The following is a 27,026-nucleotide window of genomic DNA, read 5'->3' as shown; positions in this document are numbered from 1 at the left end:
AACATAGGGAGGGTAGCCTGGTTTAATAGTTGAAATAGAAAATATAAGGATTCTTCTAAGTAAAGCAATCCTTTATCTTCAGCCTTCAAAATGTGTTTTTCATGTGTAAGAGATGAAGAACAGCTTATTCCTTTATTAAACCATATTTAAGTAAATTTGTTAAATACTGGGATTAAAAACAGAAGTTGTGTTAAAATAACAGAAAATAAAGATTCTTAGAAAACACAAAACACACAAGAAAAGTGATGCTTTTAAATTTGGATGTTTTAACGACCAAAAGTTAATAAAGCAGAGACTGTTCCGTTGCATCCCCAGTGGGTAGAACAACAGTGCTTGGCATACGGTATGTGTTCAATGAATATAGTCATTTTTCTTTCTTGTTCTTTGTAGCAAGTGCTTTTTCTAATCATTCAGCTGCATGTCCTTTGTTCCAAACCTATGCTATATCAAGGACAAGTTACGTATTTCTATCACTAAAGATGAAATTTCTGTACAATCTTTTCTCTACCACCACTTCCAGAACATAATGATTTCTCAGCTCCAATAGACAGCCAAAATAACAGATTAACTAATTAAAATTTAACCTGATTTAACTTATGCTCTAAACCATGTATTACTTATTCAATAATTTAAGTAGCTAAACCATTATATCTAATAATTAAGATAAAAGCTAACATTTGTATCACATTTATTATAGACCAGGCACTGTTCTAGCGCTCACATGTATTAACCCATTTAATCTTCATATTTACCCTGTGCAGTAAATACTAGTATCTCTATTTTACAGATGAGGAAATGGAGTCATTGAGAGGTTAGGTAAAAAGCCCAAGGTAACACAAATACTAGGTGATAGGGTAGGGTTCCTAACCACTATAGAATCTCTCATGAAGTCTGTATCTCTGCGTGTAGTATGCCTGGATTACTTAAACATATTTTATTGCCTTTCTTTTCTTATTCTGGAGTGGAATTTGCCCTGCTTCCGTGTTTGTCTCCACTTAGTGATGTCTTTATCTTGCTCTCCTGAAAAGATGTGCCTTTGTTGATTTGCATTTAATGTCAAGGTGTTATTCAACTGCTTATATTTACTGTTATTCATATCTTCAAGTCAATTTACGTTATTTAAACTTAAAATTTTAAAGGGTTACAATATAAAATACTGTACCAGGTTATGTTCAGACAGATAGTTAATAAATATCTTTTGATGACATTTGGTTCACATGTGTTTCAATTCCTAAAAATCCAAAATTTTAAATTTGCAAACCAAACATACATACTTTCAGTATGATTTTGTGACCTTTTAAAATCATTAAATATTTCAACTTTTAGGCTGAAGAAAATCTTAGCCAAAGACCATGAAAGTGCAAGTCTGTGATGTGCATGGGATAGAATTACGCAGGCAGTAGGCCTTTAATAGATTAGTTAATGTAAAAATATCTTAGTTGATTGGCAGATTCTTTTGGGTTATCTAAATAATCATATATTCTATATAAAACAACATTTTTGTCTTTTCCTTTTCCTTTTCCATTCCTATTCTTATCTTCTTACATTGGCTAGCGCTTGAACACGATGCTGATAGCATTGCTAACAAGAATCCTTTTCTTGTTCCTGGCTTTAATGTGAATACTTCTAATATCTTATCAGTCTAAGTATTTTTGCAATGCTTTTTATATATTTCCTTGGGAAGTAGCCTGATATTCCTGATATTTAAGTTATTAAAAATAAATTTTAATCTATTAATTTGAATGCATATTAAATACATCATTTAAAATAATATTAAAATATTGGGCACAAAAATGTCTGTAATAGAGAACTAAAATGACCCATAAAGTTACTACCATTAGTCCTGAAAAGTGGTAATTGCCCAAATAAAAAATGTAGAATGGTACTTCATATTTAAAGAAAACCAGCCCAGATCTATCAAGATCATCAGTTGTTTTTTAAACAATTTAAAGTTGTTTTTCCACAACTTCAACTTGTACACTAGCTTCATTGTCTTGTTCTAAGGTATACTAATACTATATTTTAGACACTTCAAAAATCTTTTTACTATTTTACCCTAAGTAAATATAAACAATACTTTTTTGGTTTATGATATTCTAGGTAGAATTTCCCACATTTGGGATTACTCTCTGAAAGTGATTTTCAAAAATAATACTTGGTTAAAACCATATTTTGTTGGTTGTACTTCAATTTTTACCACCCAGCATAGATATCTGAGATGAGAAGTCTCCTTTTCTGTCCATTATTCTGAAGCTACATATGTCTCTAGGTGATCAATGTCTATATTCTATATCCTCACTGCTGAATTACTTAAACCTATTAAGTTACTATTGCCTCTGTGTTTAGGATAATGCAATTTCATGCACCCAAACTGACACTGTTCCAAAAAGCATGTGAAAAAACCCAGTCATAGGAGCTCTAGATTTCATTTGTAGTAGCAACCTCTTAACCTACATCAAGGAGCTGACTTGGTTGCTATTTCCTCTGTGCTACAGGGAGCAGTGGACATGCAGAGTGGTGCTCTTGCACAAACGAGCTATCACTGGATCTATTAACAATGGCATTCATTGACCTCTTATGCCAGGCATTGTTCTAAGTGCTCTACATGGATTAACTAATTCAATTCTCATAACCTCGATGAGGGAGGTTCTATTATGATGATGTCCCTTTTATAGTTCTCCAAACTGCACCAGGGGGATCTTTTCAAAATCCCCATCTCATCTTTTTCTACCTCCCACCTCTACCGCCCCACTGGGCTTAGGATAAACATCTTAAAACAAAATCCTTAATATGGCTCACAGAGTCCTGCAGGATCTGATTTTGTCTCTCAGTCTCCCCTGTACCCCATTTCCCTTTCATGTTTCAGCTCCCAGATTTCTTTTAGGCTCTTGCCTGTACTATTTCATTCTCCCATAGCACACTGCATCTCTGCTTCCCCTGATTTTTATGTTAATTCCTTTTTGTAAGAGAACAGTTCCTGGAGGGCATTATGCTAAGTGAAATAAACCAGACAGAGAAAGATAAATACTGCATGGTATCACTTATATGTGGAATCTATTTTTTTAAGAATTGAACTCACAGGAACAGAAAGTACAAAAATGGTTCTCAGGGGCTGGGGACATGGGGTGAGGGAAATAGGGGGAGGCTGGTAAAAGTATACAAACTTTCAGTTATAGGATGAGGAAGTTCTGAGAATCTAATGTATAACATGATGACTATATAGTGGGTAACACTGTACTGTACAACTGAAATTCGCTACAGGAGAACTTAAATGTTCCCATGGGGGGGGGGAAGCGAAATAAACATACAGGTGAGGCCGTGAACATGTTAATGAACCTGGCTTTCCTTTTACAATACATCAAATCACCACACTGTACACTTCAAATGCCTTACAATTTTGTCAATTATACTTCACCGAAGCGGAAAAAAAATAGATTTAAAAAATAAAATTGTCTATGAGTTAAAAAAAAACAACAGAAAGCAATTCAGCCATCACTCCCTCAGGTCTCCCCCACTCCCAACCCCATCTTTGCATCTCTAGCAAATATCAGCAAGCACACGCTCAATACACAAATAGCTGCTGAGTGAGGGAGGGGGCGGGGGAGGGAGTGAATGATTACTCCCAATAATTTTCTTTTTTTTTCTTTTTTTTTTTTTTAAAGATTTTATTTATTTATTTGAGAGAGAGAGAGAATGAGAGACAGAGAGCATAAGAGGGGGGAGGGTCAGAGGGAGAAGCAGACTCCCTGCCAAGCAGGGAGCCCGATGCGGGACTCGATCCCGGGACTCCAGGATCATGACCTGAGCCGAAGGCAGTCACTTAACCAACTGAGCCACCCAGGCGCCCACTCCCAATAATTTTCTATTGGCAAGTTTTATTTAGTTTATTTAGCATCATGTTTTCACATTTTTTGTTTTGTTTTGTGATCTTTGCCTGGAAGGATCATTGCTTTGAGGTCTTCCTAGCATCTTAGCTGCTGTGGTACATATACACTGTGCTGTAAGATCTGAGGTAAGAAGTGCTACAACACTATTTTAACTATTTGCTGCCCAAGTTGCCTATCCTCCATTTTAACTCTGAGGGATAGAAAAAGAAGGGTCTTCTGTATGAAAGATGAACTTGATTTCTATTAAGAGAAATGTAGGGCCATCTTAGCCATTTTATTCTTGTCCCTACAAGCCTTACCTTTCTACATATGTAGTTCCTTTAAAATACAATAATAGTGGACATGGATAGGCTTCTGAAGTGATAAATAAATGGGACATCTACCATAGATTTAGATTCAATGATGTTTATGTCTTACTTCATTCAAATATCAGGACAAACTGTCAATGAGCATTCAACCTTTCACACCACCTGTCCCCAGATAAATGAACTTATAAAGACAAAATACGCATGTATTAATTTTCTTTCAAAACTGGAAAATTGCTTTATTTTATTGCAAATGAAAATATTATCATGTCGTTTCAGGTGTGTGTATGTGTGTCTGTGAACAGACTAGTACTTTTAATGTTGAAATTCTACTAGAATGTGAGATAATAATTCCATTTTATGCAAAATTTTAAAGATGTCAATTCTCATCATTTCTCTAAACATATCAGAGAATGGGGAATTGGAGAAAGCATACTTCCTTTGTTTAACTTGGAATGCTGAGGAACACAGATGCACTTGCAAATGTGTAATCACCCAATAAACTGATCTTCAGAGTCAAAAAGGCTCTGTAACACAAACATGATTAGACTTTATTTTATTAGCTTTTAGTGCCCTAAGTTCTTTCTTATCCCTGGTCAAATGCAAGTACATGCTTTCACCTTAACTTCAGAGAATTTATGTTACAATAATTTTCTTAATTAAAATAACCAAGATCCTTATTAAGAAAGAACCATATGTATATATTTGGAGGAAAAAAATGCTGAAAACAAAACAATTTTTTTTGACTCTGTGATCCCGATCCCATTTTATGCAGTGTGTGTGTGTGTGTGTGTGTGTGTGTGTGTGTGTGTGTGTGTGACTGAATGGAATGTTCCATTATGAGTTTTTGTTTTGAGAGCCAGGGATGGCTCCATGGCCATATGGAAGCAATTCAGTGTAATGGGTACGCTGGCCAACCGTGTAGGTTTTCTTCCTCTTCACAGCCCAATTCAAATGACTTGTGACAGTGGGTGAGGGCCAATGAAGAAAAAAAACTATTGGAAGCTACACCTGCACAAGATAGTGGACATACGTGCCCCTTAAATTCTGGGGGTATAATTAATGGTCATGTAATCCTGCAACTGGCATTAATGGTCATGGTCTAAAAATCTAAAAGCTAAATAAGTCTAATCATGTAGTGTTACAAATAGGAAAGTGTTCTTTTTGGAATGAAATTTCCAGGATTGAAAGAACAAAGAGTAGTGAACATAAATAAGCAAAAGGATTCAAGAAAAATAGAAGTAAATTTTCAGTATAATATGGCATAAAGAATACCAAATCAGAATATGCTATTTGGACTCACTCACCAATAAAAGAAGATGAAAAGAAAAAAAAAAAAAAACTGTTTCTGGAATCCTCATGATATTGAAACACAAGAAATTCCAAAAAAAAAAAAAAAGCAGAATAATGCAAACACTGATAAGAAAAATGTATCAAAAAGACAACACAAACTAAACTTCAGAAAGTATATTTAAGTCTTCCATTGTGTTAAGAATTGTGTTTGGTAAAAGAACACTCTAAGAGAATGGATGACTGAGTGAAAAAGTCCCAACTGTGGATAGGTGTCCCAGTGTACATGAATCCCTTTTACTTGCCAATGCCCACCTTTTGCAGAATGCTTTCAGCTATTCCCAGCATCTGAGCAATTAGACCCAGAAAGAATGGGTTGCATCTAAGCCAGGGACCTGACTCTTGTGGGAGCTAAGTAACATCGTGAACCTCCCCCAGAAGAGGCAGAAATTGTAGAGAAAGCTTAAAAGGAAGCAGTGAACTATGTAGATTATTGGAAGGATGGTGCCCATTCCAAATGGCCCTGGGTTTGTGATTCCATCACTAATGTGGTACGAGACCTTAGATTTCCTGCTTGTGCCTCAATTTTCCTTATATCCAAACGAGAGTAATTGTTGCTAATTCACATCATTGTAAAGATAAAATGAGATCAAATAACACATAAAAATACACTTTAAAATTAAGAGGCTGAGCATAAGGTATTACTATGGGGTTGTAATTTGGTGGCATCTGGAATCTATTCCAACCCACACTTAGCTCCCTGGACACATACTTCCACATACTTCTTAAAGAGTCTTCTGGGAATTTCTGGTCCACCCTTTCTTCTAATGAAATCACATTTTCCTTTCTCTCTATAACTATCATGGAACTCAAACATACCAGGGCCCATTGTATAAGGTAAAAGTCAGAAAGCTATGGTTGACAAATTTTACTGTACCCATGTTCTATGATTTCAATTAGTTTCTGCTGTATGGAGATATTACATATTCTAGAATCCAATGTGCTTTTTTTTTTATTATTGTAGTCAAATCATAAACCAGCTTGCTATGTAAGAACAAAAAAAAACCCAAATAGATATTTTTAAAGTAACTATTTTATTACAAGGGACATTCTGATTTTAATGATTTTACATTAGAAAATATAATAAAAATCTGAAGGAAAAATACTCTTGTGTGAGAAACAAAAAGTCACTTTTTATTGTAGAGAAAATTAAAGAGGGGAAATTTCTTGGGCCAGATTTCCTTGGCAGCAACAACAAAATCTCTTCATGTTTTGAACATTTTTGCAGAGCTATAGCATTTATAGTTCACAAAAAACACTAAGGGGAAATCTTTCACCTTAAACCTTCCTCATGGATGCTACTTCAGGAAAATCTGCTTACTTGGACCTTAATAGGGTTTAGGCCAGAAGAAAAAAGAATTATAAAAACTGTTCTATGGGGTCTATAGTGAACGTACAACTGTTATAGGAGCTATGAAAAGCAGCTTTGTCCAGGGATGAAGATTGTGAGCAAGTAAATGAATTATCTTTGTCTCAGTCTGTCATTGATAATGACAGAGTAAATGAAGATCAAGATAATGTACACAAGGCGCTGGAGATAGTGCCTGGCAGTCACTGTTATTTATTGTACTATTATTAATATCTACTGTGAAGAATGATTGGAATACACAACGAAGCTTATTCTTACACAGGAAGAATATACATGCATATGTTTAGCCTCCAGTCCATATATGTGCAAGGAATTACGTCAAATCCTAAAAATATAAAGCAATGTGAGAAAAATGATCTGCTCCCAAGAAATGTACCACCTTGCAGAAACTGTAGATATACATTACAAAAAATAAACCTGAGGTAGGCAAATATCATCAGGCAAAAAGTGCTACAAAAATTTAAAGGAACTCATCACTCTGACAGTCTTTTTAACATTTTTTTCAAAGTTTCTTTTATAATATATAATTTGAACAATGTTTTTAAAAGTCGTATCTGTGGGGCATCTGGGTGGCTCAGCTGGTTAAACGTCCAACTCTTGGTTTCGGCTCAGGTCGTGATCTCAGCGTTGTGAGATCCAGCCCCACACGGGGCTCCACGCTCAGCACAGAGCCTGCTTGAGGTTCTCTCCCTCTCCCTCTGCCACTCCCACTCATGCACGTTTTGTCTCTCTCTCTCTCCCCAAAATAAATAAGTAAAATCTTAAATAAATAAATTAATTAAAGTTGTATCTCTGAGTCTAATAGGTTTATGGAGTATAAAAGTGACAAATAGGGGCGCCTGGGTGGCTCAGTCGTTAAGCGTCTGCCTTCGGCTCAGGTCATGATCCTGGGGTCCTGGGATCGAGTCCCACATCGGGCTCCCTGCTCATCGGGAGGCCTGCTTCTCCCTCTCCCACTCCCCCTGCTTGTGTTCCCTCTCTCGCTGTCTCTCTCTGTCAAATAAATAAATAAAATCTTTAAAAAATAAAAAAATAAAAGTGACAAATAAATGCCAATACAAATAGCTAGGAAGCATCCCAGCATTACTTATGTAGGATGGTTTAGAAGATGTTAATATGCCCAGTAAAGATGATCTGAGAGTAGAGATTGTCAGAAAGCAAGCAACCATCCTCAACGCAAATAGCATTCCTGCAATCATTGTAATTTGACTTCCAGCCCCATTATTCCACCAAAACAGCTTTCATGGAGGTCTTAATGAGATCTCCATGCCACCAAATCCAGGAGAGCAAAGAACCAAGCCAGACAGCTACATGGTCTGAGCAATATTTAAAATCATACTGAGAACTGACTCAGTTGAGACCATACTGCCACCACTGCTGAGCACAGAAACTTAAACATTGGTTGATGGTTATTTTACTGATCACATAATTCTACTTAAAATGCTTAAATTGCTTCTGCTGGTATTCTGGAATTCTTCATGAGTTAAGGACTGTGCCTACCAAAATTGGCACTGTGTTATGTGAAGGTAAGCCTCCCATGGATTTTACACTTTAGGTAGAGAATGCAGAAAAATCCACAGATGTATACCTCTCCATAACCTATGAGCCCTGTAAATGTTTACTGAACACTTATTCCTTCGAGCTTCTTAATTCAATAATCTTAGTGGCCCATTTCCAAATAACTCAGAAGTTTGTCAAAGGCAAAATACTATGCAGCTATCAACATTCCCATAATAACAGACTATCCTGAATTTGCCTTGCATTATGTTCTTGGAAAGATATAGAAGGTATAATTTGAGTATAAAATTCAGAATTTATCTTGAGCATTTGGCATTCCTATGACCCTTTTCTGATTCTACCATGAGCATGGTCCTACCCATCCACCTGAGGTCCATTGTCGCCATGTAAGAAATCTGTTATCTTAAACAAGACAGGACTGATGAGAATCAGGCATGAAGCACTCATAACCTCTCTCAATGGCCCTTGAAACCATGCCTTTGAGACTTGTTCACACATAGGAACAAGATAATCAACCTGTTTTATATAAATCCCTGTATCTTAATTTCAATCATTAAATTATATTTTAAGCAATATTTTTTGTTAATTGGTAGTGAAGGCCACCTAAATTCAATATAGTAAATAATGTCATAGGGCTTATCAAATCACTTAGTCATTTAGAAAAACACCCTAAATTTTAATTAATTTTTCTCCCTCTAAAACTTTCTCACAAAATAAAAATCAGTTTGAAGCTATTTGTCAGGATTCCCTACAATATATGAATCTTAAATTGAACTAATTAAATACAATACAAATAAAGATTACTTTAATCTCTTAATGACAATATAAATCTTCCCGTAGGATCTGTTATAAACTGGCATGATTATGACTATACAGAATGAGCTCGTTGACTCTTGAAAGCAAATTACCAATTGAATGGTTTTAGCTTGTTCTCCTTGAAAAATCTCCAAAGCATATAAATTTCCAATAATCACAGTATAATGACTGATAGAACTTTTAACAAGCATTTATCTTGCAGTATTTGCTACCTGTCAACTTTTACGAAATCACAATGTTCAACCAGTCATTTTGAGAAAAGTAACTAAGCTCTTTTTATAGATACTAACAGCACTAACAGCTAGCAGGTGAACTTTCCATTAAAAGAAACCTATGGGCAATTGAACTTGACCAGGCTTTCGTTTCCATGCTTCTTAAGTACACAAACTCTTTCTTTTTTAAAGGTTTTATTTATTTATTTGACAGAGACACAGCGAGAGAGGGAACACAAGCAGGGGGAGTGGGAGAGGAAGAAGCAGGCTTCCCGCTGAGCAGGGAGCCCGAAGTGGGGCTCGATCCCAGGACCCTGTGACGAGGACCTGAGCCGAAGGCAGACGCTTAACGACTGAGCCACCAAGGCGCCCCAGTACACAAACTCTTGATTTATGCAGGTGGTTAGGTCTATAGTTAGTGAATCTTACTGCAATGTCCTTATGCCCAGTTTTCTCTTACCTTCTCTAAAGCAGGGGTTCCCAAAGTGTTCCTGAACCAGCAGTGTCAGCATTATGTGAGCACTTGGGAGGAATGAAAATTCTCAGGTCCCATGCCAGAACAGAATCAGAAACTCTGAGGTTGGGCCAAGCATCATGGGTTTCAACAAGCCCTGCAGGTGATTATGAGGCCACCAAAATTTGAGAACCTTTGCTCTAGAGCAAAAAGATGTTCTCTTGCTATTCTAAAGAAAAGGTTTTAATCCCTTACTTTAGAGCAGTAAAATCTTTTGCAAGTCCTCTGTCTCTAAGCCCAAGATGCCATTATACTTTATAGAATATATGGGAATTCTTTACAGATGGTACCAATTTTACAAATTTTTTTCATTTAGGGGCGCCTTGGTGGCTCAGTCGGTTAAGCATCTACCTTCAGCTCAGGGCATGATCCTGAGTTAGGCTCCCTGCTCAGTGGGGAGTCTGCTTCTCCCTCTGCCTCCGCCCCTCCCCTCTCTCGTGCACGCGCGCTCTCTCTCACTCTCTTTCTCTCTCAAATAAATAACTCTTTAAAACAAAAATTGTTCATTTAGTGAAGTTTTTAGAATATGGCATATTTTTAACAAATGTTAAAATAGAGATGTAATTTGGGTTTTAAAAAAAAATGTGGTTATTTAAATAGTATGCTATTACAGAAATAAAAATAAATAATGTCCTGTCTCATAATTTCAGCTGGTTCTTCCCTATAATCAAAGTCAAAGAAAATAGGGCTGATTTGAACTTTTTCCCTGTAGTATTTTATGAGTCCAGAACTTGTGCCATTTATACCTTTAGAACCATGTCTACATGATCAATGAACGAACTAAATAGGTAGAGACATTCCTACACAAAGGCCTTCAAAAGCAAGCTGGTGAGATTATCCCAAAAAATAGAGAGGAACTGGTTTATTTTGCCAATAGCCCCTGTGGCATGGCCTGTGATCTCAGAAAGGCTAAAGACTTTAAAAAAAGAGAGAGAAGAAATGAAATCATAAGGATATACACCTCAGTGTCTACATAGATACATAATAGATACCAAGAGTAAAGCTTTGGGCAAAGCAATATTTTTTCACTCAGGAAATAAGGATCCAGTTTATTGTTATTACATGCATCATAAGGCTGTGGGTCACGAATTTTCCTGGTTCCTTCAGGAGTTTTTTAGAGTCCGTATTTGGGGTGTGAGGTAATTAGTGTGATTCCCACTTCATAGCAGATTTCCTACTGGAATGCTAATCTTCTGAGAATGTTTAAAATTTAAGGAGAGAAAATACTTTTATAGCGCAACATAGAACCTGCATGAATAATTCATATTTCACAGATGTCGCTGTCATTGTGGAAAAAAACCACTTTATATTCTTTTTTAATGCACTTAGAGCAAATGAGAGACCACAGTTGTCAAATTTTCAGTTATATTAAGAGGGAGATCATGATACATCAAAGAAGTAAGAAATATCGTTGCATGAGTTAATAAAATAATTGGCTGAAATAAATAACAGAAGTATTTATAGTAAATCTATCTACCCAACAGCTGGCTCAACCCATTAAATCAGTTTCACAAAGCTGTTCTAATTTGAATTCATTTACACAAGAGAAAACCTGAATGTAATACCTGAGACTGGGCATTAATATTGGCTCCTTCCTTAACAAGAACTTTGACAACTTCTGCTTGTCCCGCCAAAGATGCAATGTGAAGAGCAGTGTTTCCCTTCTGTTTTGGAGAAACAGAATAGAAAATGTTAGAGGTTTCCAAATTTTGTAGAAATCAAATGTACAGGCACTTTCAATTTTGCTGATTAGTTCAAGTGGTTAAAGTCTGTCATTCTATCAAGATAGTAGCCCACCTTGGAAAGGGATAATTGTCTGCCATCAAAACACTGAGCCTCCCATAACAGTGTTTTCCTTTTCTAGCCTTCACAATTCTGGTGAGGTGTTTAAGAAGAAAGACTCCGTTCTTATTGAATCAAATTTGGGATTTGTGTGCATGTGCGTGTGTGTGACAATTTATTGCCTATGGTAAACTTGTATTTTAACTTTTCTTTGGAATTGCCAGAGAGCTTTTGTTTTTGTTTTTAAATTTCCACTAGAATCGCTGTCTATTGTGAGCAGGGCCAGTCTACATTTTGGCAACTACGCCTGCATGAGGTGTTAGAAATCCAGGTTAACTGGCCATATTCCTCATTTACTCACTCTTTTTCTCCATCCCTGATCAGAATAATGCCCCAGATGGAGGCTTGAGGCCCTGCAGCATCTCTGCATCTCTCACAACCATATTGTCACACTCCAGCCCTGGTCGGCAGGCTTGATTCTGACTGGCTACTGTTTTCCTCCAAATTAAAACTTTACCTTCTAAAGCCAAAGATTTGTCACCACTGATGATATTTTTAAAAAATATCTCATTTCTGAAATGATTCCCCAAAGACAAGGTTCAAATATATTTTAGTAAAACAAGTATCAACCAAAAAACACCAGCTTCTAGTATATCAGACATCTTGAACAGTTCCTTAAAAATGAGTCCAATTTCTCTACATACACACATTATAGTGACAAAATCTAATTTTCCCAATTATTCAATCCATGATCCAAAATCTCTTTTCCATTACAGTATAAAAGATTCTGTATGTTCTCTTACCAAGTTAAACGAATATACTAAAAGATATAACAACTTAATTAAAGCATGAAAATTACTTGTCCATTTCCACTGAGAAGTTTACTGCATCAATTTACTTTTTTTAAATGAATTAACCTTAGGAAAATAGATGCTACTGTCTACAGAGGATTATATCAAGCTACTCTCTCTGGGAACCAAAGAAAAAAGAAAAAATATCAGAAACCAGGTGCATAGAATTCTTTAGTCTCATGTTTGATAAATCCCTAAATGAACCAATTCCAACTCTCTGCAAAGTTCAGTAATAACAGTTTCAATTTCAGTTCTGCATTGTGAAGAATCTTGGTGTCCCAGCAAATCTCTGCAACTTTAAATCATTTCCTCTGTTCCAAATAAATTCTCCCAGCATGAATATTACCTTAGTGGCAGAATCCACAGAAGACCCTCTTCCCAGCAGCTCCTGAACCAGGCCCACGTGGCCCTCCTTGGCAGCCAGGTGGAGAGCATTGAGTCCATTCTGAAAGGAGAAGCAAACAAGACTTCAGAAGTAGAATAATGGCTGTGGACAGGAGCTGATTTTTAAGCATGGATCTAACCCAGAGACTAGACAGACTCTAGTCTCTTGGTTGTACTTTTTCCTTTTGCATTACCTTTAAGCTATTAAGTTCAGAGAGACGAATTTCCAGTATTCTTGCTTCAGAGAGGCAAAGAGGTAAATTTCATTAGAAATGTGGATTTGGCAAATTTATCCCAACAAAGTGGGGGGGGGGATTTTTTTTTTTAACTAAGAAATATCTAAATACTTTTCTAATGAGAAAAACAAACAAACAAACAAAAACGAGCAACTCTGTATCATGTGTTGCACCAGCCAGAAATAAAATTCTTTGCAGTTTCTAGAACACTGAGTTTAAATAAATCTTACTTTTTAACAAAGGGGAAGGAAACGTCTTTTTCATAAAAAGTGATTAAAAAGCCATAGGACAATTCTAAGGTAAAACAACTTTGCAATAACAACATTGTACTTAAAAGACATTTAGCACCATATCACTAATTTGCCTTTAGGTTTTTTTCCCAAAAATTTAAAATTTATCTGATAATCAGATAGTACTGTAATATCTGATTCACATCTATCTAAATTCCTGAAAAACTATTCTCCATAGCACTGAAAAAAACTCATTGACAATTTTACTAAATATGTTATCTATATACATTATACTGATCTCCCCCAGAAATGACTTAACCAGTCAGTCAGGAATTCTCTGATCAGTACCAATGAGGTAATTTGTCACATGGGCCTTCTCCATTCCCCAAAAGAAGATGAGGTAATCTGAATGATTAGACCCCCTGCTTTTTCCCTAAGGGAAAGTGACCTTGCCTGGAACATTTCTTTTGCTAAGAATTTTCTTGCCCCACCTTCCTTCCTATAAGAACCTTCCATTTAGTACCACTCCTTAGAGCTCCCCTCTACTTGCTAGATGGGATACCGCCCCTTTCATTAATTGTTTAATAAAGCTTAATTAGATCTTCAAATCTACTCAGTTGAATTTTGTTTTTTTAACACATATAAGGAAACCAAATACATATACAAATTGCTAGATGATAAATTTCCTGTTTGTGGTCACTGTATATCTTATACTGAATGATTTTCTTATGGAAAGCATTCAGGCTTTTATATTTGGTTCAAAAACAAAGTAATATTTGTTTTTCTTCTTTGCAAAACACGGTCCTGGTTTTTCAACAACATTTCACTTTGCTTAACCGATATAGTCGTACTATCAATACATGCATGTCACGGTTTCCATATATTACTGGCACAAAATAATAAGAATTAAAGTACTTTCAAAATTTGTTATTCCTAGATATTTTAGCAAATGAATCAACAATATAACAGAAACTTGAAAAAGATAGTTTTAGGACTCCTGTGTTCTATCAGCATGCAAATAATGTTAACTGTGTTAACTATACACAAATGATTCAACAAATAAAAATTGTTTTCCACTCCCTTTACCAGATCAAAGTTGTTTTCTGAGTTACTCAACACCCAGTCACTTCGGTAACAGGAAGTACTTAATTCAAATAGAAGTAAACTACTTCACAAATAATAAACTCATTCTGACACAATGAAGGGAAAGCAATGTGATCATAGGACAGGGATTTTTAAGGAGATAATTAACCCGATATTTTAGAGCCTTTAACTTTACTGGTATCTTTTTATTCTACATATTTTTCAGCATGACATTTGATTAGTTTTCCTAAGTTGCTTACAGGAAGAAATCTTTTACTCTGTGTCATGAGCCATTACATAAATGTTTTTCGAGTTGGGTCTGTTACTTCAGTCAGTAAGAAACAAATGTTCCAGTCACTGGGAGTCGTTAGATTGCCTAGCAAACTAATATTTATTTCTTTTTTAAAGATTTTATTTATTTATTTATTTATTTATTTATTTATTTATTTATTTAAGAGTGTGAGCACACATACGATCAGGGGGCAGGGCAGAGGGGGAGGGAAAGACAGAATCTCAAGCAGACTCCCCACTCAGCCTGGAGCCCACCTGGGAGTCAATTTCAGGACCCTGAGATGATGCCCTGAGCTGAAACCAAGAGAGGAGTTGGATCCTCAACTGACTGAGCCATCCAGCCTCCCCCTAGCAAACTAATATTTAAAGAATTTTTCATTTTCAGATGTCTGTTGTAAGAAGTTGCCTTTCCTTTTCCTCAATTTTTACCTCTGTTCCACCTGAAGTTTCCACCTGAGAGTTTGAAAGGACCTTTGAGACATCTAACCCCGTCATTTACCTAAGACTCCACCCACCCCATGTCTGACACATAGTATCTACTCCATAAACACTGCTGGATGAATGAATGAACCTAAAGAGAGCATAGAGGTAATATTTTGGTAAAGATTACATTTGAAAATAATCAAAACTATTTTTTTTAAGATTTGTGTTTATTTGAGAGAAAAAGAACAAGCGGGGGTGGGAGGGGCAGAGGGAGAGGGAGAAGCAGACTCCCCACTGAGCAGGGAGCCCCATGTGCGGCTTAATCCCAGGACCCTGGGATCATGACCTGAGCTGAAGCAGGTGCTTTACCAACTGAGCCAGCCAGGCGCCCCAACAAATAGTCAAAACTATTCAATATATTTGAAAGGAAAAGCCTGAGTAGTCCCTAGAATTTATAAGCTTTCTATAGATCAGGATTTTTGTCCAAAGGGGACTAGAGATGATTGGTTTGGGGATATTTTTTCCAGGTGCTTGAGTCCTACCCATAGAACACCTGGACTTATTCTGCCCTGGAATTGTCATTCTCACCAGGTAGACCTCAGGTGGGACCTTTATTGCCCACCTGCTTGTACCTACCAACCTTTGTCCCACATTTTTCTTTAAGCTCCTCTTTTTTTTTCTTTTTTTTTTTTTGGTTAAGATTTTATTTATTTATTTGATAGAGAGAGACACGGAGAGAGGGAACACAAGCAGGGGGAGTGGGAGGGGGAGAAGCAGACTTCCTGCCCAGCAGGGAGCTCGATGCGGGGCTCGATCCCAGGACCCCCGGGATCATGACACGAGCTGAAGGCAGACGCCCAATGACTGAGCCACCCAGGAGAACCTCTTTAACCTCTTCTTTCCAGCTTATCTCTTAACTTAGGCAACTGGACCGAAACCACCTCTCCAGCCATGGGACCGCCCTGACAAGACCTCCAGCTGGCCCAGATCACCCAGACCAGTTTGAGCTTAACCCCTGACTCACGCCTGCACAGACCATGGAGTGACCTCTAGAATGACTGGCAACTACCTTTACCTCATTATAATACTAACGTCTCCACCCAAGGAGGAACATAGGCCTCATTTACATAACATACAATGTGTATATAGGCATGTTTCCTTAAGGTGCATACACAGTCTTATGCCTGCCTCTACATACAACGACAGGGCTTCCCTAGCTAAATATTCACCCTAACCCTAAATAAAAGGAATCCATTCACCCTGGCTCGGGGAGTCACAACTTTGGAAGTTATTCCCCATGATCTCCTTATTTGCTGCAAATAAAGTTTACTTCGTGCGACAACTCTAGCTGGTGTATCTGTGACTCACTAAGGAAAGAAAGCACGTTGGTTCAGTTACACTTTCTAAAATCTGATGCCATATTATTCAGTAAATTCTTACTTGAGGGGCAAACAGCTGGCTTGTTCAAATAATAAAAGCTCTCCATATATGACTTTCTGTATTGATCCATTCTTTCTTCCTTTATGTTTTTTTTAATAATCTCTACACCCAACATGGGGCTCAAACTCATAATCCTGAGATTAAGAGTTGCATGTTCTATTGACTGAGCCAGCCAGCCAGCTGCCCCCACGTTGACCCATTCTTTATGAAGTTCCTCTTCAAGACTGGAAAAATGGGGAAGCATTTTATTTATTCTTCTGCAATTCTCTTTCAGTTTTTGAAAAAAAAAAATTATTTTTGTTAACTTTTATACCCCATTAGAATTTTCTCATTGGATCACTTTTACTTTTTGTAATTATTTTATCTGATGTCAATGTTTATTTAACTTAAAAGAAAAGTTTAACCTGTTAGTTGAAATTCCCAGTTGACGGAACATGAGGAAGTTCCACCTTACGTTCTTCAGAGTCCTTTAACCACCCCAAATAGATCAAATTGAAAGAGGACTTGAACTACCTCCATTTTGACCTCAGTCTATACTTTCTAACTCATTAAGTTCTTTCCAGCTTATCTTTTAACTCAGGCAAAAGGCTTGGTGGGCAAAGCATCCTGTGAGGGGAACTTAAACTACCCCTCAAGCAATTTAACTGCCCTGATCTGACGCCAGTGATAACCCCACATAATTGACCCCTCAGTAGTGATGGACCTGACCCTTACTGCCCATCTACACGCACCCACCGACTTCTGTCCCACACTTTTTTTATATAAACCTCAAAGTATTTTCAGCACTTCAGAGAGTCTTTGGGACATTGGTCTGCTCTCTTCCTGGTGCTGGCCTCACTGAAATAAATCCCTTTCTTGTTTCACCGCCATTCATCTCTCTGCCTTTGGATTTTGTCAGGGACAAGTGGCAAAACCTGGTGTATTTAGGATACCCAGAGCCAGGTGTTCTTATACCCTTGTACCCTAGTAACAAGATTTTCCCAGACTAAGCCCATGGCTTCTGAGCTGTAATCAGTTGAAAAAGGAGGAGAGAAGGAAGAGAAGAATAAAGCATCTCCTCAATATTTTCGATATTTGCCAGTGATTTCTCTTTTAGTTCCTTAATTCAGTATTTCTCAGTATCATGTCTTTCTATCCTGTCATGGAAATGTTTTACTATGTGAATCAACAAATAATATGTATCAGGGCTCCACTTCCTCCCACCCCTGAGAGCCAGTTGTTAGACATTTACCAGCAATATCACTGCTCGCATGCCAAAGTTTCAGGTTTGACAGCAGTTTTATCTTTAGAAAATGTGAACTGGATCGGGGCGCCTAGGTGGCTCAGTTGTTAAGCATCTGCCTTCGGCTCAGGTCATGATCCCAGGGTCCTGGGATCGAGCCCCACATCAGGCTCCCTGCTCCGCGGGAAGCCTGCTTCTCCCTCTCCCGCTCCCCCTGCTTGTGTTCCCTCTATGGCTGTGTCTCTCTGTCAAATAAAAAAATAAAATCTTAAATAAATAATAAATAAATAGAAAATGTGAACTGGAAAAATGACTTCCCAATGGTCAATTTCTCTAAGGTACAATGGCCTGAATCTGATCTTCATTTAGGTCTGAAGTTCTACAATATGGGCAGCATGTGGGATCAGTCTACAAATCAGGTAATCTTGTTTATAAATTTTATAAAGAGTCAAGCATTATTAACTACTCATCAATCCTTAATTGCCTAAAATGGGTACCTAGACTTGTTTGAAAATGATCTCAACAGTGGCATTCTGAATATAACTTTCTATTAATTTAAAATAGAAAAGTTTGAGAATTAAGATGTTTAAAAGGTGTAAAATTGGGGCTCCTGGGTGGCTCATCAGTTGAGCATCTGACTCTTGGTTTTGGCTCAGGTCATGATCTCTCAGGGTTGTGAGATCACGCCCCACATTGCGCTCTGCACTCATCCCGAAGTCTGTTTGAGATTCTCTCTCCCTCTGCCCCTCCCCCACTCACATGCTTGTGCACATGCTCTCTCTTTCTCTCGCTCTTTCTAAAATAAGTAAATTGGGGTGCCTGGGTGGCTCAGTCGGTTAAGCGTCTGCCTTCGGCTCAGGTCCTGATCCCAGAGTCCTGGGATCGAGCCCCACATCGGGCTCCCTGCTCAGCTGGAAGCCTGCTTCTCCCTCTGCCACTCCCCCTGCTTGTGATCTCTCTCTCTCGGTCAAATAAGTAAATGAAATCTTTAAAAATAAAAAATAAAATAAGTAAACAAAATAAAATCTTTTAAAAATAAAAGGTGTAAAATTTTCTTCAATTCCATGAGTGGCCAACTCTGATGGTTAGAGGATTTACAATACTCTTCTCAATTTCCTTTCTGGGGGATCTTTCTCCTTTCACGCTATAGCATCCACTTAGCTGAAACCTTTAACTTGCTTTAACTTTCTCAATAATTGGCTAGCTTTCTTCTCAATTAATTACAAAGCTGATGCTGTAAGTTGAAAGAATTTTCCAATGAAAAAGTACCCTTTTTGGAGACACAAAGATCCTACTACAAATTACTGAAATACAGTTGTATTTTATTGAAAACATCATCAAGAATATGATTAAAATTTTCCATATGAGGGATTAGTTCAGAAACCAAACTGTATATAATATATAAACTGAATTCAGGATATACACATGTTTTAAGATTTCTGTAATACTATTACTACTGAAACTAGAGTAGTTATAAAGGCATAGATGATGCGTAACATTCTAGTTATAAATGCTATAAATTTTTAATCTGTCTTCTTTTAAAATGCAACCAAATTGGGACTATCATATTATTGCTATCATATTATTGAATTAGCTGTAGGAAATAGAAGACAAGCAATTTGCTTTACGCTTAATTTTTTGGTTCTAGAATTTCTAACCAAAAATAGATTTAATTAGCAATTGAGTATATTGAGTAACTGTTATCAGAAAAAGCAACTCAGCATCAACTAGACTTAAGCGAAAAATATTTTATCTTGTGAATATGAGCTAACATATAAGTTAATCATGTTTAAATGAAAAGTGATAAATAATCCCATTCAATAGTACAACTCAGCTAACTCCTAGAGAATACATTTTGCAGTTAACCCATTTTGGTTAGTCCCTGAGGTCATGTTTCTAAAAATCAAATTTCCCACAAGAGCCACACTGACATGCTTTAGCTTACCCTGGTCAATTAGTAGTACTGGCCTACATTTCAAAGGATGTTATATTATTGTTAGATATTCTTCACTTTGTCAGGTAAGGGAATGAGGAGGTGGACATGCCCAACTAGTCAGATCTTCTCTTTTTTTTTTTTTTCAGATTTTTTTTATTTATTTGAGAGAAAGAGAGCACAGTCAGGGTGAGGGCCAGAGGGACTAGCAGACTCCCTGCTGAGCAAGGAGCCTGATGTGGGGCTCGATTCCAGGACCCTGAGATGATGACCTGAGCCGAAGGCAGACACTTAACCAACTGAGCCACCCAGCCGACCCTAGTCAGATCTTTTATATTTGGGTGCAAATACAGGGCAGGTTCTAGGACTTTCCCAATAGTGCTTCCCACACATATAGTATTTGAGGCACATATCCAAAAAATAAAATATTGTCAGTTTCTGCATTTATTAGAACACTCATCATGAGCTTACTGAGTTATGGCCAAAGAGTCTTCTGAAACAATTCATACTTAACAGAAACAATAACTATTCATTCTCTTAAATTAATATCAGGTTAGACCTTCAGTTAGATCACCAGAAAACAATGTACCTGGAGTATATCTTGATTCCCTACAGAAATGCCTTCACTGACTTATAAAATATTACTACATATTTGGTTTATATGTAAAGCGAATATAAGAAATGTCCATCTGAGCAATATTTTCACCCTTGTGTTTATTTTATATGGGTTCTCTGAATTAACTATTGTTGAGTTCAATAACAGGAAAAAGTTTAGTAATAGGAAAAGCCTCTGTGCTTCTTTTTACTAACCTTTAATTTAGGAAAACTGCATAAATCATGTGTTTATCTTTTTTACTAATTTCCAGGAAACACAGAATAAATTCAGTATCCATCAGAATTAATTATCACAAGTTCTCTATTCCTCTTTTCCTTGGTTTTGCTTTCATCTTGTTTAGTTTCATTTTTAATGATGTCAGAATCACAGTACATATGAGTGTATGTATGTATATGTTGTGCCACCAAAACATTGCTGTAAAAATTCTTCAGACTTTTTGTATCTTAAAACAGCATTATGCCAAGTGCTTCCACCGAGTTTGATTCCTCATCTCACAGGGTTTATAGACAGTAATTATGCTTTGATTAATATGGTTGCTGATTCTAATTAGCTACTCAGTGGCTCAACATACTGACCAACACTGTGGAAACAACGTAAATGAAAATTTAAAATAATTTAAAAATCAAAAACAAAATCTTAATAGGAAAATCTAAGAATTAATTAAACCTGAGAAATAGTAGCCTAAACAGTGAATTAATATCCTCAGCATGCTTAAGAATAAAAACTGTTGGTGTTATAACTCTACTGAAGCAAATCTGGAGGAAAAGAGATAAATACACAGTAAAAACAACAACTGTATGAGACATTGGAAGAGCATCCTTGTCATTGGTTGGAAATCTTTTATTTTAAGGTTGTTAAAAGGTTAAATGTTTCTCATTTGCATGCAACTGACTGAAATTGTTTTCTTTCTTCCCTTCCTTTCATCTTTCTATTTTCTTCTTTTTAAAGACAGTGTGGTCAACTGCAGAAATAATAACGTGGTGTTGGGAATAAGAAATGCAATCAGGTCCTTGCTCTGCTCCTAACCAGATGTGCGACTTTGGGCAAATCACTTAACCTCTCTGTCCTCTAAAGATCTGATCTATAAAAATGATGATAATGATGACAATGAAAATGTGCAGACAACAATAAAGAAATAAACATTTATGAGCACCAGTTGTGTGCCATTATTTTAGCCTTTTTTTTTTTAATGAATGTAAATTTATTGAAACTGGTTTGGGGGAGGGTGTGTGGGTGAATAGTTGGGGGTTTTCCAAAGAGAACTGTGGAGAGGAGCCGATACCCAGGAGGGAGGGAGAAGGTGCTTAGCCACAAACCATATCTTACGCCTGATGTCTTCTCCTTCTGCTTCTTGCACACCACGTCCAGCTTCCAGTCCTTCCACCTGCTCTTGTGCAGCTTGATGGGGGCATGAGCGCACTACCTCCCATTCATCTCACGCCTGGTGCGCACGTGGTCTGCGCATAGTTGCTAGGGTCCTTGAAAGCTGACTAACCCTTGGTCTTGCCTCAGACTAGTCGCAGGTCACCTTAGCCTTAAGAAAGGATGGGAAGCGGCTGACGGAGCGTGCCAAGATGTCATCATTCACCTCATTGCTCAGATCCCCACAGAAGATGTGGAAGTCATCTGCATTCCACTCCAGCAAGCTAGGATCCTCCCAGGTGCCGAACAAATGTAGTGTTTCAACTTCTCTGGCTTTCTTTCCTTTTTGTCCTTAACCAGGGTCTCTGGGACCTCCAAAACCATGAGGCCAAGGCATGGGGGCTGGGTCCACGGACTCAGGGCAGGAGTCCAGAAATGCAGAGTGGGGGCGGTAGGCTTCCCTCCCACACTCCTTCTAGTGGGAGGGGCTCAGACTCATATTCAGGCAAAGGCATGGAAAGGGCCACTGGTAGGATGAGCCCAATGACTTTAGGACCAACAGGGGTGCCTCCTGCCTCCACAGTAACCAATGCACTAGTCTTCTCCAGCCCAGCTGCTGCCGCCACCATGCCTCTTCCTTCTCTTTCAGGCCCAACGCCAAGGCCTAAGCCCAGCTCCTAAGGAGTTGCTGGCCCTTCCAGGAGAGGCCTCAGAGCAGCCATGGAGATGGGAAGTGGGGGGCCAGCCACTGGGGGCAGCATCATAGGGGGCCCACAAGGACCGGCAGAACCAGAGGTGGGATGACTACCTGCTGCAGAGGGAAGAACACAATCTGCTCTCTGTAGTAAATGGGAAATGAAGGCCAGATGCAGGATAGGGGTCCTTTGGGGGACCACAGCTACATGCCCGAGCCTCTGGACTGCCCAGGTGACTCCAATCATCAGGGCAAAAGCTAAGTGAACCACTCACCATGGGAGGAACTATGAGTCCAAGAGTCTGTTGGATCTGCTGGTATGTTTTGGTCACAATAATTGGGCAAATCACAGGAGCTGCTGGGACCTGCATGGGTACTACTGTGGGGACCTTGGGTGCAGTAGGCCCAATAGCTGGGATTCTGGTTACCAGAACCTTCAGAACATCCTGCTCAAATCTCCACCTCCTTCAAGCATTCCTTGCTGCTCTTGTCCAGGATGCCTGTGCCAGTCCCCAGGACTATAGGTCCTCCTGTACCTGGGAGTCCCAGGGCTGACCCTACCAGCTAATGTCACCATATACTGAATGGGAACCAACCAGAGCAGGCTACTATTGATAAGTCCTTGATATATAAAAATTAATGTTGATAAAATAATATGAATTTGAGTCTTTTGAAACAATCAACAAATATTCATTGACCTCTTATTGTAAGCAAGCGCTTGTAGATCTGTGAGTCCCAGGCAAGGTATCACCTTTGATTCTACAACTTTTGGAATACACTATTTCTAAAGAATATCATTAAAATGACTAAATATGCCAAATATTTAAAACAAATCTTAATGCTACTTTGAAACAACCATGTGCAAAAATTTGGGGGGTAGGGAAGGGGCAAAGGGAGAGAGAGAATCCCAAACAGGCTCCACCCCTAGCGCAGAGCCAGAGCAGGGCTCGATCTCAGGACCCTGAGATCATGACCTGAGCCGAAATCAAGAGTCAGAAGCTCAACCAACTGAGCCACCCAGGTGCCCCAACCATATGCAAATTAATCAATCTTAAAGGGCAGATTTTTTTCTTTAGCACTTCTATTAAAATTTTATAAAGCAATTTTATAACATTATTTACAATCAGATTTTACAGTAAGCTGTAATCACCATTTCTCTTGTTGATTTTATGAGCTATTTTCCCCATTGACTGCTTTTCTATGATCATATAAAACTAGTGCATGAAACCCCAGGTAGAACAGATAGCCAATAAAAATTTTTATAGAGCCATTCAAGTGTTAGTTACATTTCTGGCACATACAGAAAAGATATAGAGTAGTCCATCTGGAAAAGGTGAAGAACAGATTCAAGCAGGTAGAGCTAAACGTACATAAAGGTAAATGTTTGCATCAAAATCCATTAGGCTGTTTTGCATCTTAGTACAAATCCATAATCAACAAGTGTTTGCCAGGTACCCACCAAATGCTCATCTCTAGATGCTAGATTCTAAGGGAGAAGCAAAGGGCATGTGACATATTTTCTGTTTCCAAAGAGCCCCAAAATATTTATAATTAAACAACTGAAAATCACCTCTGTGCTACATAGACTTGTCTGTGTTTTTTTCAAATCTCTGGCTACTCTACTTTGCAAATCTTACATGTTGAGTTAAGAGTACTCCAATCTGTCCTATGCATATCTGAAAAGTACAACTAACTTACATAACTTCCTTAATTCTACTAAAATGTAAATATTTGGAAGGAGGCATTGAAATATATGAGTTCTTAAAAAATATTAGAAAAAAGGGGTGCCTGAGTAGCTCAGTCATTGTCTACCTTCGGCTCAGGTCGTGATCCCGGGGTTCTGGGATCGAGCCCCTGATCGGGCTCCCTGCTCAGCAGGAAGCCTGCTTCTCCCTCTCCCACTCCTCCTGCTTGTGTTCCCTCTCTTGCTGTCTCTCTCCCTGTCAAATAAATAAATAAAATCTTAAAAAAATATATTAGAAGAAAAAGATGGAGAGCAAATGGGGACAATCAAAGGGCAATAATAGAGAAAAGAAAGTGAAACTTGACTCCCAATCCCCCACCCCACCCCCACTCTGAATGGGGCTCCTATGTCAGAGAAGTCTTAAACCAGGAGCTCTTTTCAAGAGGAACTACATGCCCACATATAGAGATACAAATAATTATGAAATATTATTTATAACTTCACACTTCCATTGGCATAAATGACATCAGCAAAAGAAATTACGTGGAGAAAAAGAACCCAAACTCAAAACAAAATAACCTGTTTATATATTCCCAACCCAATTTTCACTCCTTATACCTAGCCATAATCTAGCTACACCTTTCCCACCTCTTTCATGGTGGTTGCTCAAAACTAAGAGTACTCACTGTCATAAAATTCAAGACTCATTCAGTTTTTATGAAGATTGGAAACAGCAAAGCAATCAATGTGTCCCATTTGTCATACACAATTTAACTGATTCTACCGTGTCATTTGTTGCTCTCCAAAACTTTCTGATTTAAAAAGGAAATCAAACTATGATGATCCATGAGGAAAGTTGTTTTACTAGTGAGTTATTCTCAGATCTTCAAGGCTTTCTTTATAATTCAAAAATGATGAATGATTAGTAAGGTATTTACTAATTTACAATGAGGCTTGGAATTTGATAGCTCATTGATCATTTCATAAGGAAAAATGCTTAGAATAAGAATGCTTTGAAAATATTTTGTGGGGTGCCTGGGTGGCTCAGTCGGTTAAGTGCCTGCCTCCAGCTCAGGTAATGATCCCAGGGTCCTGGGATTGAGCCCCCTGTCCAGCCCCTTGTCAAGCCCCCTGCTCAGTGGGGAGGCTGCTTCTCCCTCTCCCTCTGCCACTCCCCCTGCTTGTGCGCTCTCTCTCTCTCTCTAATAAATAAATAAAATCTTTAAAAAAAATTAAAACCTTAAAAAAAAAAAAAGAAAAATATCACTTTGTAAAATCCACTCCCAGATCTCCATGTCATCTATGATCCAGGGCCACCCAGATATCCATAGTGCTTCTGGCTGGTTGCTCCTTTGTTGGCCACCTGTCTTTCCCCATGTCCAGCCCCATCAAGTCTTTCTACCATATAATCCGCAAAATACAGAGAATGAATTTAAATATGATGGTGAGCTAGCCCGGAAGAAGAAAGAGTTCTGAAAATTCTTCAAAATCTTAGCAAGATCAAGAGGGATGAAGAGGTTATGGGGGCTGAGAAATAAATACTTGATGAATAAAACAATGAGAATCTTAATGATTATTATATTTTATATCTTACATATGTTATATCACATTATTATATATTGCAGAGAAGGGCCCTAAAATTCTCAGAAGTCAAGTGATTTGTCTCAAAGACCCTCACCACCAAAAAAAGGAATAGCAAAAATCCATACTTGAGCTGATTTACAAATTCATGTTTTTTAAGTTAAAATAATTAAGTTCTAAACCAACTTTCAAACTGTAGGTCATGATGCATAAGTGGGTCATAAAATCTATTTAATGGATTACCAATCAACATTTTAAAATATAAAGTGGAATAAAGAAAAATAGAATGTACTGTGGATGAGCAAGTGTTGATTTTGTGTGGGGTTTTTTGTTCTGTTTTGTTTTTGGTGAAACTTTTCACAATACACAAGCATACATGCACACACGTGTGTGTCAGAGAGAGAGAGTGTGCACACAGGTGGTCTAGACAGCAAAAAAAACCAAACAACAACAACAACAACAAAAAACTAAGCAGGTTTCGGCAAGACCCAGGACATGAGGGCATCTTGGGGAAACTAGATATCCTCTCAGACCGAGTAAGTAAAAACCTGACGTTCACCAAGACCGTTCTAAGAGAGGAGTGGTTTCTATGGTATGCTTATTTGAATTTTCTGAATTTAATCATTCCTATTTTTGATGAATGCTGCAATGCAAACATGAAGGATGATGATGGGACAAAGGAGAGTTCTTCACTTTGAGAACACGGGCGAAGTCACCGCTGAAGCGCGTGCACATCCGGGGCTGTGACGGGGGCGTGGTGCGCCGGAGGCAACGCCCCCAAACCAGAGTTCCTCATTTCTCTCCCTTCCTAGCAACAACACGATTTAAAGTTTCTTCATTAGTAAAGCGGGGAAATTTCCCACTCTGCCTACTTCAGATAGTTATTTTTTAAAGTATATAAAATAATGTACATTTATGCTATTTTGAATCTATAAAATAATATACAAATGTAAAATATTATGATTTCCTGGTTAGGTGACAGAAGTAATAAATGCATATACTCCTCACTCCTGTTTTCTGGCACTGAGATTTGGTTAAATATGATGAGTTGAATTGAGCATTTTTGAGTCTAACATATAATGTTTACCTGGACTAGGGAAATTATTAATTCATGCAGAAATGATTTACTTTAAAAAGTATTTTCAGTTCTAATGAAACCTAGGAAGCAGACGGGAACCTGGTCCATTAGTAATCATCCTTGTCAATAATTCAAAGAACTGCTATTTTATGACTGAAAACTTTA

At 37.8% G+C, this 27,026-nt stretch overlaps 1 protein-coding gene and 1 pseudogene across 39 annotated transcripts in view; both read right to left on the bottom strand.

Annotated features, from left to right (window-relative positions):
* ANK2 (ankyrin 2) overlaps positions 1-27,026 on the bottom strand; it is a 628,385-nt gene that overhangs the window by 157,113 nt on the left and 444,246 nt on the right. For all 39 annotated transcript variants that reach the window (XM_078069115.1, XM_078069120.1, XM_078069117.1 and 36 more), the window contains exons 3-4: positions 12,951-13,049; positions 11,537-11,635 (exon numbers count right to left, since the gene is read on the bottom strand). In XM_078069115.1, the coding sequence (XP_077925241.1) occupies positions 11,537-11,635; positions 12,951-13,049 (198 nt within the window). The remainder of the gene's footprint in view (positions 1-11,536; positions 11,636-12,950; positions 13,050-27,026) is intronic.
* On the bottom strand, positions 18,247-23,933 carry LOC118550169 (RNA-binding protein 42 pseudogene; annotated as a pseudogene).

Source organism: Halichoerus grypus, chromosome 3 (genome assembly GCF_964656455.1).
Source record: "Halichoerus grypus chromosome 3, mHalGry1.hap1.1, whole genome shotgun sequence".
In the NCBI taxonomy this organism is placed as follows: domain Eukaryota; kingdom Metazoa; phylum Chordata; class Mammalia; order Carnivora; family Phocidae; genus Halichoerus; species Halichoerus grypus.
The sequence above is the reverse complement of the archived record's forward strand: the minus strand, read 5'-3'. Positions and strand labels throughout refer to the sequence as shown.